At 40.9% G+C, this 19,548-nt stretch overlaps 1 protein-coding gene across 13 annotated transcripts in view; it reads right to left on the reverse strand.

Annotated features, from left to right (window-relative positions):
- LOC145400266 (uncharacterized) overlaps window positions 1-19,548 on the reverse strand; it is a 133,392-nt gene that overhangs the window by 110,328 nt on the left and 3,516 nt on the right. For 12 of the 13 annotated variants that reach the window (XR_013897406.1, XM_080272813.1, XM_080272808.1 and 9 more), the window contains exon 2: window positions 2,988-3,070. Coding sequence is in view for 12 of the 13 variants with exons in the window: in XM_080272813.1 (XP_080128939.1) it covers window positions 2,988-3,065 (78 nt within the window). In the remaining variant the exon portion in view is untranslated. The remainder of the gene's footprint in view (window positions 1-2,987; window positions 3,071-19,548) is intronic. The other variant, XM_080272804.1, reaches the window with a different exon arrangement.

Genomic DNA, 19,548 nt, shown 5'->3' on the forward strand with positions numbered 1-19,548 from the left:
CAAATTTGAGTTCATACAGGCTCCCAACATCTTCATTCCATCCCACAATCTGGCACCACCCTAGGCTGCCTCAGTATTCAGTAAAACCTTTACCCTACGCTGGGATGTAATTTATTCATCAAAGACTTCCTACTTTTGACATTTTTGGGTCTAGATTGAGGGACTTATGAAGCTGCCTACTGCTAGATGCCACCACTGTTAACAGATTGTCTGCCCTGATTATGGGTTAAATTACTGTGATTTTTCTCTGTTGATGAGAAAACCAGTGAGGCAAAATACCATCATACATTATTAAGGTATTGAAAAAACTTTTTATCATCATCACCATCATCATCCAGACCTCCTTTCCCACCTTGAGGCAGGGTGAGGAGTTGCAATGTCCAGAGAGCCCAAACTTGCCCAATCCAGTGGGCCACACTTCCATTCACTCACCATTCAAGCCCCCGGAATCCTGTCTCTATCTGATACACCAAAAACACTCACCAGGTTCTGAAGCTTCACACAAATGTGTCCGATAGTCAATCCGGACACTGACACATTAAAAAGGGGTGTCAAATCCCTGATCATGTACTTCTCCTCACAATATTCATCCAGCCAGCTTGATCTCGTCAGTCCCCTAGCCTCACCGATTTTCGAACCTCTCTTCCTCAAACACTCATCCACCATATCCCTCCACAATCTCCTTGGCCTACCTCACCTCCTCCCTCCTTCAAATTTGCTCAGATATACCTTTTTCACCACTCTATTGTTATTCACTCTCTCCACATGACCATACCATCTCAGTACACACTCTTCGATTCTGGTGTCCACAGACTTCCACAATCCACATTTCACGAATCACATTATTTCAAATCGTCACCACCCTCTGCACTCCAAACACATTCCTCAGCAGTCCCATCTCCACTGCTCTCTCTCTTGATTTTTTATTTTCATGCCACACCTTAGTCTCACATCCATATGTTATGGTTGGCATCAACACTCCTTCATGTAAGTCTCGTGAAGCTGCAACACTCAAGCCTTTGTCTCTTATCAAGGCCTTCACTGCACTAGCTACTTTCCTTTCTTGTGTCACTCTGCTTTCTACTTCTTTTGCACGTTTTCCCCTCTTTTTCTATCACTGCACCCAGGTAGTTGAACTCTCTAACCAATTCTAGTCTCTCTCCATTCACTGTAATGTAACACTGGGAGTCACCTTCTCTCTCAATCATCACTTTACCTTTTTTATACATTTACTCTCAAGGCATGACACACAGACGTCAGCAAAACTCTGTACTGGTCTACCAAGTTCCTGTCTGGTATTTGCATGCAGAATATAAATTCAAAGGTAAATAATGAGTTAAGAAAAAATAATTATACTCGCAATAGCAAAGGTGCAGCAGAACATCAATTTAATGATTATCATTTTAAATCAACGATTTCAAACACCACATACAACTAATGTGCATCCTAGGGGTTGACCGCAGTCAAGGGGTTAAAGCAAATCCTTCCAATTTTATGCGAGTTAAATATGGCGCATCATGGAAATCCATGGAAACAAGTTTGGCACCCAGTGTTTCATGCCAGATGCTTCTCTAGGCATTCCTACTGCACTCTGGCCTCTACTCCCAGTCACCCACCACACAAAGAATTCTCAGTTCTCTCGTGCTGGCTCTGGGCGTGAGTGACATGAGGCAGCAGGCAGGGTACTTGTACATACCACTCAGTAATGATGCCATTCACCTCCACACTTCAATACTGGGAATGGCTGGTGCTAATTTATCATTCTGACAAATTTTTCATGACTATTAGTTAATAAAAGCATTTTTACATTTTCTCTCAGGTACCAAACTATTTTATTCCATTAAAACAACACTTCAATTTAGCATGATATCGATTTAAGACAACCTCTCCAGAAGCAATCAACGTTCTACTGTATTTAAAAAGACCATGCAAAAACATACTCATGGGTAAGGGAAAAATATACATGCATAAATAGAGAGACAGACAGACAGACAGACAGATGGTAGACAGATAGAGAAAGATATACATATATACATTTAATATATATATATATATATATATATATAAATATCTATCTATCTATCTATCTATTGCCAGACGCCTCAATCCCGTTTGGGGTGGCCACAAACAAATCGCCTCCAAGTCGCCCTGTCCCCCGCCATTTCACTCCCCTGCTCCCAGCTCACACCCCCCTCTCTCATATACCTCTCCACCCCATCCCTCCATCTCATCCTCGGCCTCCCCCTCCCTCTTTCCCCCTCCACCTCATTCACATACACTCTCTTCGTCAGTCTTTCACCCTCCATCCTCTCCACATGGCCAAACCACCTCAGTGTGTTCCTCATAACGCTTCCTATCACATCCACATCAACACCACAACGCTCCTTTATATCCTCATTCGTTATATAAAAATATATATATATATATATATATATATATATATATATAAACCCTGAATAAAGGGGTAATGTTACCACATGAGAGAAATAAGGAAACATTTCGAACTCAAGAATGGTAATCCTGACTGACTTTCGTAGTGTACAAAGATTGAAGTGTCCCTGAATGTGAATGACAGCAAATAATTCTTAAAAGATGATTAAGTCTGGGATGGCAGCTGGTGCTGAATTATGCAAAGGATAAAGTGCAGTCATGTGAAAAAAGACATTGATGAGTAATAGCTTTAACAGCAGAGTGGCGGAAGGCTGTGATTTGTGCCTTGTCCAAAATCATTAAGTACAGACAGAACAGATGTTCAATTTCTGTTAAGTGATTAGAGTGGTAGCAAGTTTGTATAAAAGTATACAGATAACCCTGTGGGGTTCAAAAATAGTGCTGGCCTGTGCCTAGGATATGTCCCATGACTTTTCAGTTATACACTAACTTACACAGTAACCTTCCCTTGAACAAATAACCTTGACTTCTCAAGGCACACATGCATACACACTTTCTTCCCATTACCCATTTCACTATCAGGTAAAATAACATACCTTGTCCCTGAGAACCCCTAAGATGTGTATGAAGGTGGTTCGATGATTATTCCACTTCAGTGACAGCAACTCCTCCATGACTGCTGTAATGAAAGAGTCAAATGAATCTATAATACCTGATAACCATGACAGCTTTCTAGTCTCCAGTAAGCTTTACACATATCCCCAGGGTATCTCAATAGTAATACAGTCTAGTACAAGTTTCCATATACTACAACAGCTGGCTTGCGAATGCCTAAATGATGTGCAGCTCTACTATGTTAAAGTTACTTGTTGTTGTTCCTTAACCCTGGTCTGTCTGGCCAAAAATAAGAAAGCAACATCACGTGTGAAGCTATTCCACAGGTGCTGTGCAAGAATCTCTCTCTTCCCCACTTTTGAGTGCCACACCAAGGATGGACCAGGGTTCCTCCCTTGGCAAAGCACAGGGAAATAAGAGGTGGTTTGGCTCTCGGGTTGTCGCCACAGTTGCTCAACCAAGGGTGCACACTATCACCATGCACAGGCTCCTCCTCAGTACCACATCAAATATTGCACAAAAATACACAAATGGGAATTAGCCTCTACAGTAACTTAAAGGTCTCGTAAGTTCGACTGTCAGTCCTCTGACCAACTGCATAAATACTGCAGATCCTGTAATACAGTACCAATACAAAAACCAATTACTTTTACATCTATTTGTATCCATCAGCAAATATCATAAAGATAGTACAGTAATCCCTGTACTATCCGGATGCCCACTATCCAGACTCCCCACTTACCAGACATTGTGGGCTTAGACCTTCAGAACCCAAAAATGGCCAAAAGAAAAAAAATTCCCCCTAAATCCTAATTTTTCCCACCCGCAATTTGAAACTGGCGCACAGCACCGAACAGCTGTGTTTATGCATGGCCCCTTCACCCCATCCTTCCTCCCCCTCCTCACCAGTTACCGCCTAACCACCAACACGAGTAGATGTTCATCGTAATGGATGCCACATGTGCTCATTTTTGTGAATAAACAGTGAATAAACCGCAATACCTCGCCACTAGACCACATGGGAATTTACAGTGTTGTGCAGTGTTAAGATTTTAGAATTTAAGAGTGCAAAGGATTAAGTGTGGAGTGCAAAGTGGCGGCTGAAACTGGCATGGCACAATTAAGAACAGAATGTGTATTGTTAAACAATTATAACTCTCAGTGCAAAGAATTAAGTGTAGCACAACACTGGATTACTGTACGTGCTTCAAGAGCATTTTCACCACTGCCAGAGCCTTAGAGGAGGCAGCCACACACGTGCAGTAAGTAACAAGTACATGCTAAATACAGTACCTGCATTTTCCATCCTCACTTCTAATTCCTCATTCCCTGGTTCCTTTTCATTTATTTCATGCTTTATGTCCATTATTGGTGTGAATAGGGTCTTAAATAGGTGCTATGCATGTCCAATAGGGAGTTATTTAGATGCCTTTCAAAGTTAGGCTGGGTTAAGGTCCATAAATACCAGTCCAGGAGGCATGGGGCCACTATCCAGATGGACCCACTTTCCAGACATGCCTTTGACTCTATTACATCGGATAGTGGAGGGATTACTGTATTTCCTAAATCTAGACAATTTTCATATACTGTACACATCTCCATCATCACTGATGGAAGTTACATTTGTAAAATACTGTCATAACACAAAACCAGGCAATTTTATACTTCTTACACACTTATGTTAATATGATCTTAATTATTAAAAATGTACTTCCTTTATGGTTATCAGTTCACCATTGGCCCATTTCATCTGCATTCTTGTTCAGTTACATGCACTAAGTATACTGTTATTTCTTGAGTGAGTGAAATACATAGATGGAAATGGTATATACTGTACTACATATCCTCATTTTTTGTAGTGTCAACCTATGTGGCTCTAAGCCCATGTAAATTATTCCAGATTTTGGTATGGATAATCCAAAACTGCACGCTGCAAAAATAGATTAACCCTTTCAATTCAGTGATATATTTACTGACTGACTTCCATTCTGCAAGCAGTAACAATAATTATCCCCTTCAGTCCTGTGTTTATTATTTTTGTTATCTCTTGACAATTTACTCATCTTAAATCTTACGAAGACTTCTGAAGAAGAGTCAGAAAACCTGTGGGTTGCACCTTGGGGTGGGGGGAAAAAAAAAAAAATGTGGTGCAGCTGTTTTTGCAATTATATTCAAAACTCATTGAAATACACACCATCTTAGATATAGCACAGTAGACCTATTCATGAGAGATATTAGCTGAACTCACCACTGTGGTCGTAAGCTCCCCATCTGACAAGAAAAGGCAACTATTCGAGCAGGACAGAGTGCTGTCAAAGACTGGGTGAGTAGCCAGTTTACCAAATACGCAATAACCTGCACATGATGTGATACTATCAACAGTTGATTTCATCCCTACTCCCTTATCCAATGCCACTTCCTCCTTGCATTAAATTGTGACATCAATAACCAGTCTACATAGGTCTGAGCCTTCACTGGGTACTAATGGGTACAGGAGGGGCACTAACTCCCCACCAACCCACTTGTTGACAAACAGGGAACACGTATGAGTTAGTTATTTGGTTACCACCCCGCGTTGTAAACTGTTTCATGACATACAGGGTAACATTAGGCCTGTCACTCAATGTGCCACCTGAAAAGCAAAGATGATAAAAAGTGACAGGAGAGATGGGAGAAATAGGAAGAGAGGAGAACAGACACAGAAAAAGAATGATAAAGAGGAAACAAGTAGTAGGCAGCACTACATCGTCAGTGGATGATGATCACCACCACCTACCACGCAAAAGTAGATTATGTACATTACAACCTCAATATAATGAACTTTAACCCCTAGGGTACGCAAATCCCCAGCCTCGACTGCCCCCCAGGACGCAAAAACAGGCCAATTTTTCGACTTCCTCAAAGGTTAAAAGTTTTATGCCCGATTTATAGAGCTTGAATTTACACACCTGAAAACGCAAACCCCACCCTCCTAGACCCAATAGTTACCAAGCTATGGCCCATCAAAGTTTATAATAGTTACCCGTCACGGCCCCGGTAAGAAAGAAAATACGCCGCTCGCACCTGTTTTCTTCGCAAAAATACGTACAAAAATCACCAAAATAATTTTTTTATGGTGTGTATAGATGTTATAAACCATTGTAATGTGCATAGAAAAAAATAAAATAGTGACAAACCCCCAAAATAAATGATAAATAAAAATTATCCTTCCCTCCTCTCCTCATACCTCCAATCCCCTCCCTCCCCTTCCCTTCCCCTCGCCTAACCTCTCCCCTCTTTTCCCTCCCCACTAAGCTGTCAAATCTAGCAAAGGAAATTGGTCATGAACCCCCCAATAAAAATATAAATAGTAAAAATTATCCTCCCCTTCTCTCCCCTCTTCAAACCTCCAATCCCCTCCCTCCCCTTCCCTTCCCTCCCCTCCCCTCGCCTAACCTCCCCTCCCCTCTGAGCTGTCAAATCTAGTTTTCGATTCGTTTCGTTTTGAAGACTCCAACATGCTTCCATTCGTCGGCATAAAATAAAATGTCTTTTTCAAGTGGGTCTCGACTAAAGACAGCTAAAATAATTGTGGTGTGCATATCTGTATGCAAACACCAATAAATTACAGGCAATGATTCAAAATCACGTGCCATAAAGCATAAAAAATATGCAAAATATTCGAGTCCAGGGAGGTGCTAGGGGGTGTGGGGGTGGGGGGAGCTGGTAAGGCCAGGAGGGGGTGGATGGGGATGGAGGGACACAAAGGAAGGGCCAAAGTGGAGTACAGGGACATGGAGGGAGGGTAGGGGGGAAATAACCTCCCCCCAGTTGACTGGGGGGGGGGAGGACATTGAGGGGGATCCACATGAGAGGGGGGGGGGATGCATAAGGACAGCGTGGGAGGGGTTGATGTGGTGGTAAGAATGGTGGGAGATAAGGTTGTAACAAGGTAGTGGAGTACAGGGACATGGGGCGTACACCCCCCACCACCTGGTGACGGGCCTGGGTCCCCCCTCCGGTGTGTCCAACACCTAGTTCTGATTGGTTAGAAGCCATCTATGTAACAGCTGGGGTGGAGCCAGCTTCCGCCAGTTTTTAGTGGATGTTGTACAATCGGTGTTGCTCATCCTCTTAAGAAATTGCGCAAAAAGCTCGATCGATGAGACTAGCACTTGAGAGGTTAATAGACTGGAATTCACCTTTCTTAGAATTGAGGAATTATCTGACTAAATACTTGTACTGTATATTGGAAAAAGTCCAATAAAGCCAGAAGCAGTCTTGACTGCCTGACCACTTCAGCTATGTTCCAAAAAAAAAAAAAGTTTATCAGTCTACAGAACAGTATTATTAAATATTTTATACCATTTGATTATTGCAATGAAGGTATAATAGAATACAGTACTGCAGTGGTAGCAAAAACTGTTTAAAAAACGTTGGTGCCATCCGGACTGTTGTCTGATGTATCACAAAATGCCAGGGTTTGCATGGGGAAGTCCAGATGTTGCTTTTATCGGATTTTTGCTTTTTTCAAAATGGCTTAAGCCCAAATTAGTCTGTTATAATGAGGTTTTACTGTATATTCCAATTCTCACTCGATTAATGCCGATGTGCCACAAGAATCAATTCTGGCTCCAACCCTATTCCTAATTCTCATCAATAATATTTAATCCGTCATCCATAATCCCATTCACTCTTAAGCAGATAACTTAACACTTCACAGTTCATTCACACTTAAAACACTAATTCACAAAGTTTAACATCTCTACCTCATAACTCTGGACATCAATCTCCATAAATCAAGTCCTACCCATGATCATAGAATGGGGACAAAATAACATTGTATCACTTGATGCAAGGAAAACCAGATATATACAATTTACTAAGACAGATATTGCCTGATTCCTATATTACTTCCATGCTACTAATATTCCTATCTAGTATCGAAATTCTCAGCATTTCACTTAAGTGCCCTCAGCTGGACCATTCATGTTAGATCACTTGCTAAAACCACTTCAACGTAGCTTAGGTTACTGTACAGAGTCCGCAACTTCTTCACTGACGAGCAGTTAGATACCATTTATATGAGTCATGTGCACTCTCTGCATTCTACTGCTCGCCCTTGTGGAATGGATGTGGAGTGGTTACACTAAAACTGGACAAAATTCAGAACAAAGGTATTGGAATTATTAATAACACTTCTATTATAAATAAACTACCCCCCTTACAGGCAAGAAGAATGTTGCCTCCCTTGCACTGTTTTACAGATACTTTTATGGCAAATGCTCAGATGAACTTAGCATCCACTGTGCCACCTCTCCACGCCTTCCCGCATGCTAAACAGGCATCAAGTAGTGCTCATGACTGGACTGTCACAATGCCATATTGCAGAACTGCCAATCAGAAGTCTTTTATTCCCCGAACTGCATCTCTTGGAACTTGCTTCCCCAGAATGGTTTCCCTCAAACTTCAGCCTAAAGCTATGCAAGTCAAACTACTGCAGATTTTTTTATGAAAGACACCTGTAACCAGGTGTACTATTTTTGTATTCACTCATTTTTCCTTTGTTACTGAAAAAAATTAAAATCTTGCCACTGCCAAGAAAAAGTCCAATCTCTGAAAATTTAAACAAAAATACATGCATACTGTATTTTTCAAACTTTTGGCTATAAGTTACAGAAACCTATTTTAAGATCTTAATCCTCTGACTGCCACAATTAATGTAAGTTTCATTTCATTTTTGAAGGCTCCAACATGCTTGCATGCATCGGCCTTGGTCACCTAATGGCGGCTCTCTATGCTGCAAGATCCCTGGCAGCCTCCCTGTTCAGTCCCTTAACCCCGAGGTCACACTTAATGACCTTGTCCCAGGTTTTTTTTGTACTACTCCTCGAAACCCCACCCAATATTAACACTTCTAACTTTCTGCACCCAATTACCATACCCCATTCGCTCCACATGCTCAAACCACCTAAATCTACACTCAACCCTCGGCTATCACGGGTTCCGCTATAGCGTATCTCGCTATCACGCCTATATAAAAAACTACCCAAATACCTTTATCATGCACTAAATGCCTGCTATCGCGCACTTCAAAAAGGCCAGGCTCCAGTGATACGCCCAGCCAACAAAAGCTTCACTTCGTGATTGGCCATGTGACGTAAGCGCCAGCTGAGCGCTGATTGGCCGCCCTGCCGAGTCTCCTGACTGCCAAACCATTCAAGTGCGCGCCCTCAGACCGTGAACAATGATAGTGAGAACAATAACCTTATTTATTGTATGACCATGGCCAATGTACCCCCTCCCCGTCCCCCTACCATCACCCAACATAATGCTGCAGCACCTGGCAGGGAAATAAAGAAGAGGAAGAACCTAAGTTATGCAGATAAACTGGAAATGTGAAACTTATAGAGAATGGTGAGACCAAGCGAAGTGTGGGGAAGATACATAACATCAGTGAATCAACTGTGAGGGGTATTTATAAGAATCGTGATCACATCATAAAACATGCTCATTTTTAGACTATTATATATTAGTATGTGGTACAAAAAAGGTATCTTAGGGGTAAATATTGAGGTCATGGCACCAATTAGAATTATTACCATAAGTGCTTCAATTCGGCTATCACGGTTTCGGCTATAGCACAGCCATAGTGGGACCAATTGGGAATGATAGCCGAGGGTTGAGTGTACCTCTCTTATCGCAACACCAATAAATTCCAGTCCCATCCTACCTCTCAACTCTTCCATCATAAACCTAGCCCCCTCCCACCCCTAGGCCTTGTACACAGGGACGCACTGCACATTCACCTATCATTGTCATTTCTGTACGTTTGAGCCTGCAAATATCCTGTTCGTTTACTGCCCAGGTCTCAATACCATACAGCACTACAGTCCTAACAAATCCGCATAAAAAGATCCCTTAGCATATAGGGAGAGCCATCTCACTTTCAGGAGAGGCAACAGCTCCCTGAACTTCTTCCAACCACTCCTCACCCTAGCTACAGAGCTAGCTCCAGCCCTACCTCCAGCACATAACATGTCTTCCATATAACTAAACTCTTCCACACACTCAAGATACTCCACAGCAAGTTCAAGCCTTTCATGCCTGACAATCTCCACCTGCTCTCCCCGACACACCGCACACAAAATCTGCACTTTCTCGCAGTCTACCTCTAATACTACTACATCTCTTGTACACCCACTTATTACAAACACTGCACAAGATGGAATTACTTCCCATGCCCTTGTGGCAGATTGCACATGGCCACTCTCCCTCGTCTCTAACAGTACCGCCACCAGCCCTAGATATCATCACTTTTGCATTATCTGCATTTACTCTCTAGCTCATGTGCTCCATACCATCTCTCCACTTCCTAAATCTTTCCTCCGCCTCCCTTTCATTCTCTACAATCAACAACAAATCAGCATACATCTCCCAAGGGAGTCCATTTCTGAAGTCATGTGAGAGGGCTTCAAGTACCATGATAAACAACAAGGGACTCAAAACTGACCCCTGATGCACACCAACATTCATGGAAAACTCATCACTCAAATTTCCATTCACTCTTACCTGGGCGTGAGCACCCACATACATGGCCATAACCACCCTAACCAGCCAAAATTAGTCATTACATGAGAAAATGGACTTTACATATTTAAATGCCTCATTTTCCATAAAACAATATGAAAAATCAATATTTTTACAATACTACAGAATTAGGCCTAAATCCAGAAAATATTTTTACTACAGTATTGTCCAACTGATGCTCAAATACTGTATACCTTCAATGGTAGAAAATACAACACACAGATCATACTGTAAAAAAAAAAAAAAAAAAAAAAGGGGGGGGGGTGCAAGCCAAACATTTCTGGTTGGTCATGGCATCCCCCAAGGAGAGTATCTGGGTGAAATACAAAAAAATGGACAGAAAGGAATGAAAAATTTACCATATATAAATGTAACCTTTCAAGAGATGTGTTTTGGACCTTTTTTCAATTTTCTGGAATTATATTTTGGAGGGTAAAAATGAGATTTGGTGATTTTTTGGTGGTTTTTGACAATTTCCGAGAATTTTTGAAATCTATCTAGTTCTACAATTTCACTTTTAAATTATTACCACATATATCCCCTACATAGAGCATCACAAAAATGATCCCAGATTTTCTATAAACATTTGAGATCATAGGAAAGTCCCATCCATCCATTGCCAGACGCCATGTGTCCCAAATGGGGTGGCCAAGGGCTTAGAGTTAATTGTTTTACAGGGAGGGGCACTAATCCTCCACCAACCCCACTTGACACGAAAGTAAATTTGAATATATATATATATATATATATATATATATATATATATATATATATATATATATATATATCGCTTTTCAGCAGTATGAATATTTCCCACGCCCCCAAAACAGCTGCTACAAAAAGAAAAAGAAAAAAAAGTACCCACCCACAAAACAGCTCCTTAAAAAAAAAAAAAAAAAAAAAAAAAAAAAAAAAAAAGCACCCACCCCAAAACCAGCTTAAAAAAAAAAAAAAAAAAAAAAAAAAAAAGTCATGTAGACAGACTAATGATCAAGAAGAAGAAAAAATTCATGAGACTAGGTTTCTTAAGAGAATATAATTATAGTTCCTGCATGTGGAATAGCACAATTTTTGGAAACGCGCATCTCAAGTTACACAAACCATAATCCTGTTCTTATGACCTTTTTGTGGTACCCGGTATGTATATTTGTACCTAAACAGAGTCTGGTACCTGGTTCTTTGAGGATATACTGTACATATATATACTGTACCTTTAAGGGAAAAAAAAAAAAAAAAAAAAAAAGATATTCCCTCCAAAGTATAAAATTTTAATACCAAGATGCAGAAGTGAAGATGATTCATACCCTCTGTTGTGGTCAAAGATTGTCACATGACATGCAAACCTTGTTCCTTTGCCCCTTTACATCATAGCAATCATAATAAAAAACATGGATTTGCTGGGGAAAAAATGTTAATAGCATACATGGTGCGCTCAATCGGCATTCTTACAACAGGCTCCTGGGTTATCTATACAAAACTGCCCATTATTCCCCCCAAAATCAACGAACTGTCAAAATATTGTACAGTACTTGGTACAACTGTTGAGACAGGCTGCCTGAACATACTGTACTGAAATTTTTTCATGATTTTCGATAATTCTCACATACTTCACCCACATCCACTCCTTAACCGCGGGGCGTCACTTGCGTGACGCTCGGGCGCAAGGGATCATACCGCGGGGCGTCACTTTTGTGATTCTGTGTTATTTTGAATTGCCCGGGCTTTCAAGTGGTGGCTTGTATCATCTATCAGTACAGTACAATTAGTGTCCAGCTATAGTCAGCACTGTTAATGTCATCTGTACTCCCATCCACTGTTGACAATTTAGCCATTTTTCCCTTTCCTTGACTCCCCTCCACTACCCTCTCCTCCCACCTGGCCAGCCGCGCTGCACTACACAAATCCTGGACGGATTTTTCCACTCATTTTATCCATTGAAATGTGCCCTATGCCCTGTTCTTATACAAAATAATATATAAAAGAGAGAGAAAAGGTAATTGATACTGCCATACATCTGGAATGGAATAATTATCACCTGGCAACACCCAACACGCACTCATTCGCTAATTTTCCCAGTTTATTTCCCCTTGAAATATGCCGTATGACCTGTTCTCATAACAAAAATATATACGAAAAAGGAAGGGAGAAGCCTAAGTGATATTTACGTTCACCTGGAACTACCTAATTTATTATGTATTGTCTAGATTTCCTGCCAATCATTTCATAGCATATAAATTAGCAGCAGTCACCACACTGACATTGTCAACCCTTCTCTGCCCATAAACACCGCATCATTCAGTTTACTGTCGTCTTTCGAGATGAAACCACGTCTGATTTGCGCCCGTCCACTTCCACCGCTTCTGAGCCCACCGCAGAGGGCACTGTGACCTCTACCCCTGCTAAACCTCGTGTGGGAAGGGGTAAAGGGCTAAGTGACTCTGCCCTGGAATGTTAACAGGCTAATTTATCAATGATTATGATGGACAGTGACTACGATCTTTCTGGCGACTCGTGGGATGAGGCAGTGGAGGAAATGGTTACGGAAACCCCCAGTACGAGTGCTTCTGTGTCCTAAGTTCTAAAACAGTGAGAGCAGAAATGTAAATAATGTGTAAATAGCCAGTGAAAGCAATGAATGTAAGTATAATTGTACAGTGGAAAATAGTTTTATAAGTTACTGCAAGTGACACTGCATGTGTAAATAAAAGAGAAATGTAAATAATATAAATAAAATAGAAAATGTAAACAAATGTAAATAATTAATAATATAAGAATATGAGTATAAATACTTGGAATATTGAGAGCAAAAGTGCTCTCTACGCTAGTTTACTGAACGAGAAAGTGAATGCCTGGAGTGACAATAAACTACAGTAATCCCGCATTTTTTGAGGATTTTTTGTCTACGGTTTTGCCCTCTCGCGGATTTTCTTAGCATTAATAAGTTCAACAAAAATATCCTTGAATATACAGAAAAAAAAAAAAAAATTGAAATTCCCGCAGCTTCCAATTGTAGCGCGGTAAACTCACGCCACCCTCTGTCCCTTTCCCGTGGCCCCTCTGCCAGTGTTACCATATCTAGCATAATTTTATTCTTTTAGCATAATTTTGATCAAATTTTCGAGTCTGGAATATTTTTTAGCATATTAGAAGTTTTAGAATCATTCTAGCATAATTTAGAATGGAATGGAATATTTTTGGAATAATTTTATAAAAGCTACAAATCAGAGAGAGAGAGAGAGAGAGAGAGACGAATAAGGTAAGATGTTTGAATAGTTGGTTACTTTCAGTTTGGGCTTGGTTGGGTTGGATTAGGTTAGGTTAGGTTAGGTTAGGTTTTAGGTTAGGTTCGGTTTGGTTCGGTTAGGTTAGGATAAGTTTGAGCTTTGTACTTTACCCATGAAACCTAGGTTTTTCCGATGGATTTTGGTATGATTAATTCGATTTTCAGCTTCATTTCAGTCGGAAATGACCATTTTCTGTTTCCCCCCCCTCCCTATAACCCCCGATTCCCCAAAGATCCCTCATTATTTCAGGGGGATGGGGGGGGGTCATATCTCAAAATCTGGTTATTTCCGACGGAAATGATGCTCAAAATCGAACGAATCACATCAAAATCCATCAGAAAAACGGAAGTTTCGTGGGAAAAAGCAGTATGGGTAGATACCGATATTTATCCTCTTACTGTATGTAGGTTCATTTTAATATTTTCATAATAAACAATATATAATTAATATGTTGCACGAATATGTATAGAATTTTATCATTTAGCTTCAAGTTAGCATAATTCATTTTTTACTTGGAACAAATATGCTCAATCTAGCATAATTTTTTCATTGCCCTAGCATAATTTCGTTGTTTGGATATGGCAACACTGCTCTCTGCCCCGCATTCTTCAGTCCATGCCTGACTGCCTTAAGTGGCTGTTGTGGTTGTAACCACACTATGATATGAGCCTCTTGCCTCCCACTTGCTTTCCACATGGCCCCAGGACGTAAGCCAGCCTCACCAAAGGCTAATAATACAATTAGTAAGAACTCCAAAGTGACAAAACGATCAAGTTATGACCTTAGCAGAGAAAATTGTGTTACTGGACAAGCTAAGAAACGACCGTGCGAGTGTTTGCTATCACCAGTTAATGCATCTTTTTATTTTGTACTGTTTTGTTAATAAATGTGTAGATAATTGTGTATTACAGTACGGTGTTTACGTTTTTCCTTCATAATGGAGTATGTGCTTTCAATCTTGTAAGAAGGTATTTCGGGATGAGTATGGAGGTTTCGGGACAATTCGCAGTCACAACAAACACAAAACAATTCGCCTTCATTAATGAAGATAGCTATGGGTGACGCTAGAATATAATTCAAAGGCGACTACAGCGAGGAAGAAACAAGTTAATTATTGACTAAATGTGCAACTAATAAATAATATCCAGAACCTACGCTACTGAACATACTGTAGACTTTGCTGGATCCCCCTGAAATATAGTTATTAAAGTATTGATTAATTAATAATAAGTATATTGATGAAGGTATTGATTAGTATATTTATAGAATGGCGGGGAATCGTCCAGGGTGCGAATTGTTCTGAAGGGGAATCATCCATGTTTTGACGGGGAATTGTCTGACGGCGAATTGTCTCGCAATCAGTATGGACATGGACTGTGTGATGGGCAGCATGGTGGACACAAGTGCAAGTTTTCAATTGTTAATAGAGTATTCGCGGAATTGACTTCGCGGGGGTTACAAGAACGTAACTACCGCGAAATATGCGGGATTACTGTACTAGCACTGCAGGAAACTTATGGATAAATATTGTATATATAAATAAGTGTATAAAGTTCTAGGAATATAAAGTGTGAGTGTGTTTAGGAATAATAAATGACAGCTCCGCCTCAGAATACCAGCAGGGAATGAGCACAGGTGGAAAGCTCGTACGTGCTCGTAATTTACGTTGCTTTCACATTTTTTTTTTTTTTTTAATATGGATTCCAAACTACTTGAAATTCATAGAATAGTGTTTGTAGTGATAATATCAGGCAGTGGTAACCATATTACGGGGTATCGGGAAGTGTAAAGTGCAGACTTCGTTACCCAACTTCAGAGTCTCCAAAAATCCTGCAGTACGGTAGTCGACGAAGGCTCAACAAACATCCCAGGAGAAAGCTGAAGGTATGTGCCATATGCATATGTAATTATAATATTCTAGGACTAATAACAGATTTTTGGCAAATATTTTTAAAAAGTCAGTCGGAGCGCGATTATCCCCGTGGGACGGGCACGGCGCGCTCCTGACATCCCCGCGGTTAAGGGGTTAACCAAGGTCATCTGTAGTAATCAAAGGGTTGTAATCCCTCCATTATCTGACATAACAGAGCCAAAGGCACATTCGGGTAATGCCTCTGTACGGATAATTGACTTTCCCCTGGCCCCCAATTGTACACCCGCTTAAAAATTTTTCGGCACCCCTTGCTCCGATACCCTACACAACGATCACTGTTACAGACGGTGTGAATATGTGGTGTGGTTGGTACCCCTGTACCTCTCTCCCTCTCCCTCTGGATTTCACCATTAGCAGACGAATTAACACACCAACAAGGCCAGGGATAGCAACCACGCACCATAAGTCAGGAGGTCATTCAGAATGCCTCGTATGGTGTGGCATAATATAGTGCCGTAAGGGTGCCGAAAAAATTTTTATAGCCTGTACATAACCTAACTTTGAAAGCCAGTGTAAAAAGCCACTACAATGCATCATACAACATCTTGTTCCTGTTGTTTAACACTATCTGGTCAAACAAACTACAGCCAAGCAATTACCATGGTCAAGCAGACCCATCAACCAATGACAAGCAATCACCACTGCAGGGCCATACCCTGCAGTGAAAAAAAAAAAAAAAAAAAAAAAAAAATGCTACACAAGAAAAAAGCAGTGGGCACAGAAAAACATAATGGAAAAAAGGAAAAAATCAAGGTAAAATAATAAAATCATGGTACAGCATAGTAGGCTAGAATAAAATCAACATCAACACTCACGATACGACCATCCAGTATCAAACTTACCCAGGATGTTCCTCGGGGCTTCTAAACAATCAGCACTACCCTCTTCCTTTTCCTTGGTGGAGGGGCCATCATCACACACCCTAGGAAAAGGCATGCAAAGAATAGCAAGTCTGAAGCACACAGGGAACCACCACAAAAGCCACCACGTGCACTGCCATAGCAACTGTCCAGGAGGAATTGTTTACAACACCAAGCAAGGGCGTCTCTGGTGGACGCTAGGTAAACTATCCAGCCAGACTCAGCGACGCCACTGAGCTATTTCCCGGCCATCCAGGCAGAAATTTTCACGCAGCCATTATTTCAGCCCGGATGCGTTATGTCTACATATTATGAGGAAATGCACAAATAACGGTTTCGAACAGCCAGATCACACCGTCCACTTATTGGACTGTCTGGGTAATGGTCATCCGGATAATAGAGGGTTTCCCTCAATTTCTATCCACCTAGTTGAGTAGATTTGGAAAAGGTTATGACAAACAGTATCCTGTATCTATCTATCTATCATCCAATCCTACATTGCCCCATGAGGAACGTAGGAGCCCGAGGCTAGGCAGTTGGTCCCGACATTTAAGATGACAGTGGCCAGCCTCACTCATCCCTGAGTGGCATAACACAAGCAATCAACCACAACCACCCCCTGGATATAAACCTTCACCGGCTCAATCCGATGGGAATGCAATAATTACCCACTAAACCACCAGGTGCCAAAATTTGGTTATATGGTTACCACCCAGCATAGTAAATGGTTTCCTGGTGTACAGGAAACCATTTGGCTTGTCACTCAGTGTAGAGTCACCCACAGGCAGGAGGAGGAGAAAAGAATGAAGGAAAGAAAGACAGAAGAGGGAGTGTAAAGTTGCCCATAGGCAGAAGGACAAGGAAAGAATGAAAGAAAGGAAGACAGAAGAGGATGGAAGGAAAGAGGGATGGAGGAGAGGAAAGGGCAGACACCCGAGAGCAGCACTACATCGAGTGAGTGGATGGTGAGCGCCCCCACCTACCACAATCTATATATATATATATATATATATATATATATATATATATATTATTGAAGACCTGCACTCACATTACTACAAAAATTTCCTTCCACAGCCTCAGTAATCAGGATGAATTTGTGCTTTCATACAACCACACTTTCTGGAATTTACTTCTTGCTACTTGATATAGCCTACTGTATCTTGAACAGCAGCTAATGACTTTTATTCAAGAAATATGCTTACAAATTAGTAAGGTGAAATTTCATTTCAATCATTAACTACCAATTAGTGGAGCAAGGTGATCCGATACAAGAAAGTGGAGGACATCACTAAGTTAGGTCAGGTTTGGTAACTTCAGAATGATTTACTGTGAATCTGCCTCTTACAGAGGTCAACCTGCAAAAATTCCACCCATTTTTATGGTAAGCTCAACACAAAGAGGAGGTAAAACTTACCAACATAAATGTGGCTGAAAGTACCAATATTAATGTCAACTTATATTTCATCAACAAAGTACAGTATACATATATATTGTGTGTGTGTTAACTGTAATGGCCAAAGAAGAGCAACACATAATTAAACCTCCATACAGGCCTTAGTACGGTACTGTTTACCAATGTACTGGAAATTTCCAGAGACCCGAAACAACTTTTATTTTAACCCGCCCCGTCCCGACGACGTATGGGTACGTCACCACGATTTGCATTTCCCAGTCCCGGCGACGTACCAGTACGTCGTGCAATTGCAAGGTACCTAATTTGCACAATTTTCAATTTTCGCACGTGATTTTTCGTATGTATACACGGGACACCTTCCTCTATTCCTGTACAAGATACCAAGCAGGGACAATGCCTTACACTGGATAACCTCCCCCCTCCCCCCCTCATGCCATTGTCTTGGCAAAGGACCTGTTACCAGTGACCTGGCTAGTAAAGTTATTCAGGGCCAGAGTGATTCCCCAATCGATGACAATGTGGAGGACAATGTTTACATAGCATTAGAAGAAGAAACAGCCAGAAATAATGATCAGGTAGTGTGGCAAAAATAGGTCAGGTATGGTGATTAGTTAGTGAGTGAAACAATGCTTATAATGCCTTTATTACTGCTTGAAAACCAATATACTGTCATACTACATATACATTCGTACCAAGTAAATAAATAAATACCGTTTATGAGTGGATAAAATAGTTACCCTCCCACAGAACTCGTTTTCTTTGGTGCCAGCATGTTAGAAAACCCACTCAGGTAAGGAGGAACTCCTACCTGGATTGGGCACTTTAAACCTCAGGTGAGCGATTTCTCTATGAATTTTCGATGTTTCTCACCAAAAGCGAAGGTTTTAGCCAAAAAAAAAAAAATCGAAAATACCTCGGGACTGGGGGATGTCGGAGGTGCGGAAAACCTCGGGACGTGACGGGTTAAGCAAAGACCTCTCGTATAAGGAAAAGCTGGGGTCTTATAAGACTTCCAGCATTCAAGAAAAACTATGGCACTGAACTCATTTTACTATTTACAAAGAGCACAAACAAGATATATCTTGAAATTTTCTGCTACCTAGACAATTATGTAAACTGGAGAAAAAAATTGAAATCAGTCTTCATTACCCATTTTACAAACCAAATTCTCACCCTACATAAAATCATATGACGATACAATTTAAATTTTTTTTTTTTTTTTTTTTTTTTTTTTTTTTTTTTTTGAGAGGAGCACATGGAGTTACATGGAGACAGACTGACATATGCGGAAGTGAAGCAGCATTGTGGTGTGGATGTGATAGAAGGCGTTAGGAGAAATACACTGAGGTGGTTTGGTTATGTGGAGAGGATGGAGAGCGAGATGAACAAGGAGTGTGTATATGAATGTGGTGGAGGGGGGGAGGGGGAACCAAGGATGAGCTGGAGGAATGGAGTGGGGGGGTACAGTATACTGAGAGG

Source organism: Coenobita brevimanus, chromosome 51 (assembly GCF_032717465.1).
Source record: "Coenobita brevimanus isolate Jiangsu-jjx chromosome 51, ASM3271746v2, whole genome shotgun sequence".
NCBI lineage: Eukaryota > Metazoa > Arthropoda > Malacostraca > Decapoda > Coenobitidae > Coenobita > Coenobita brevimanus.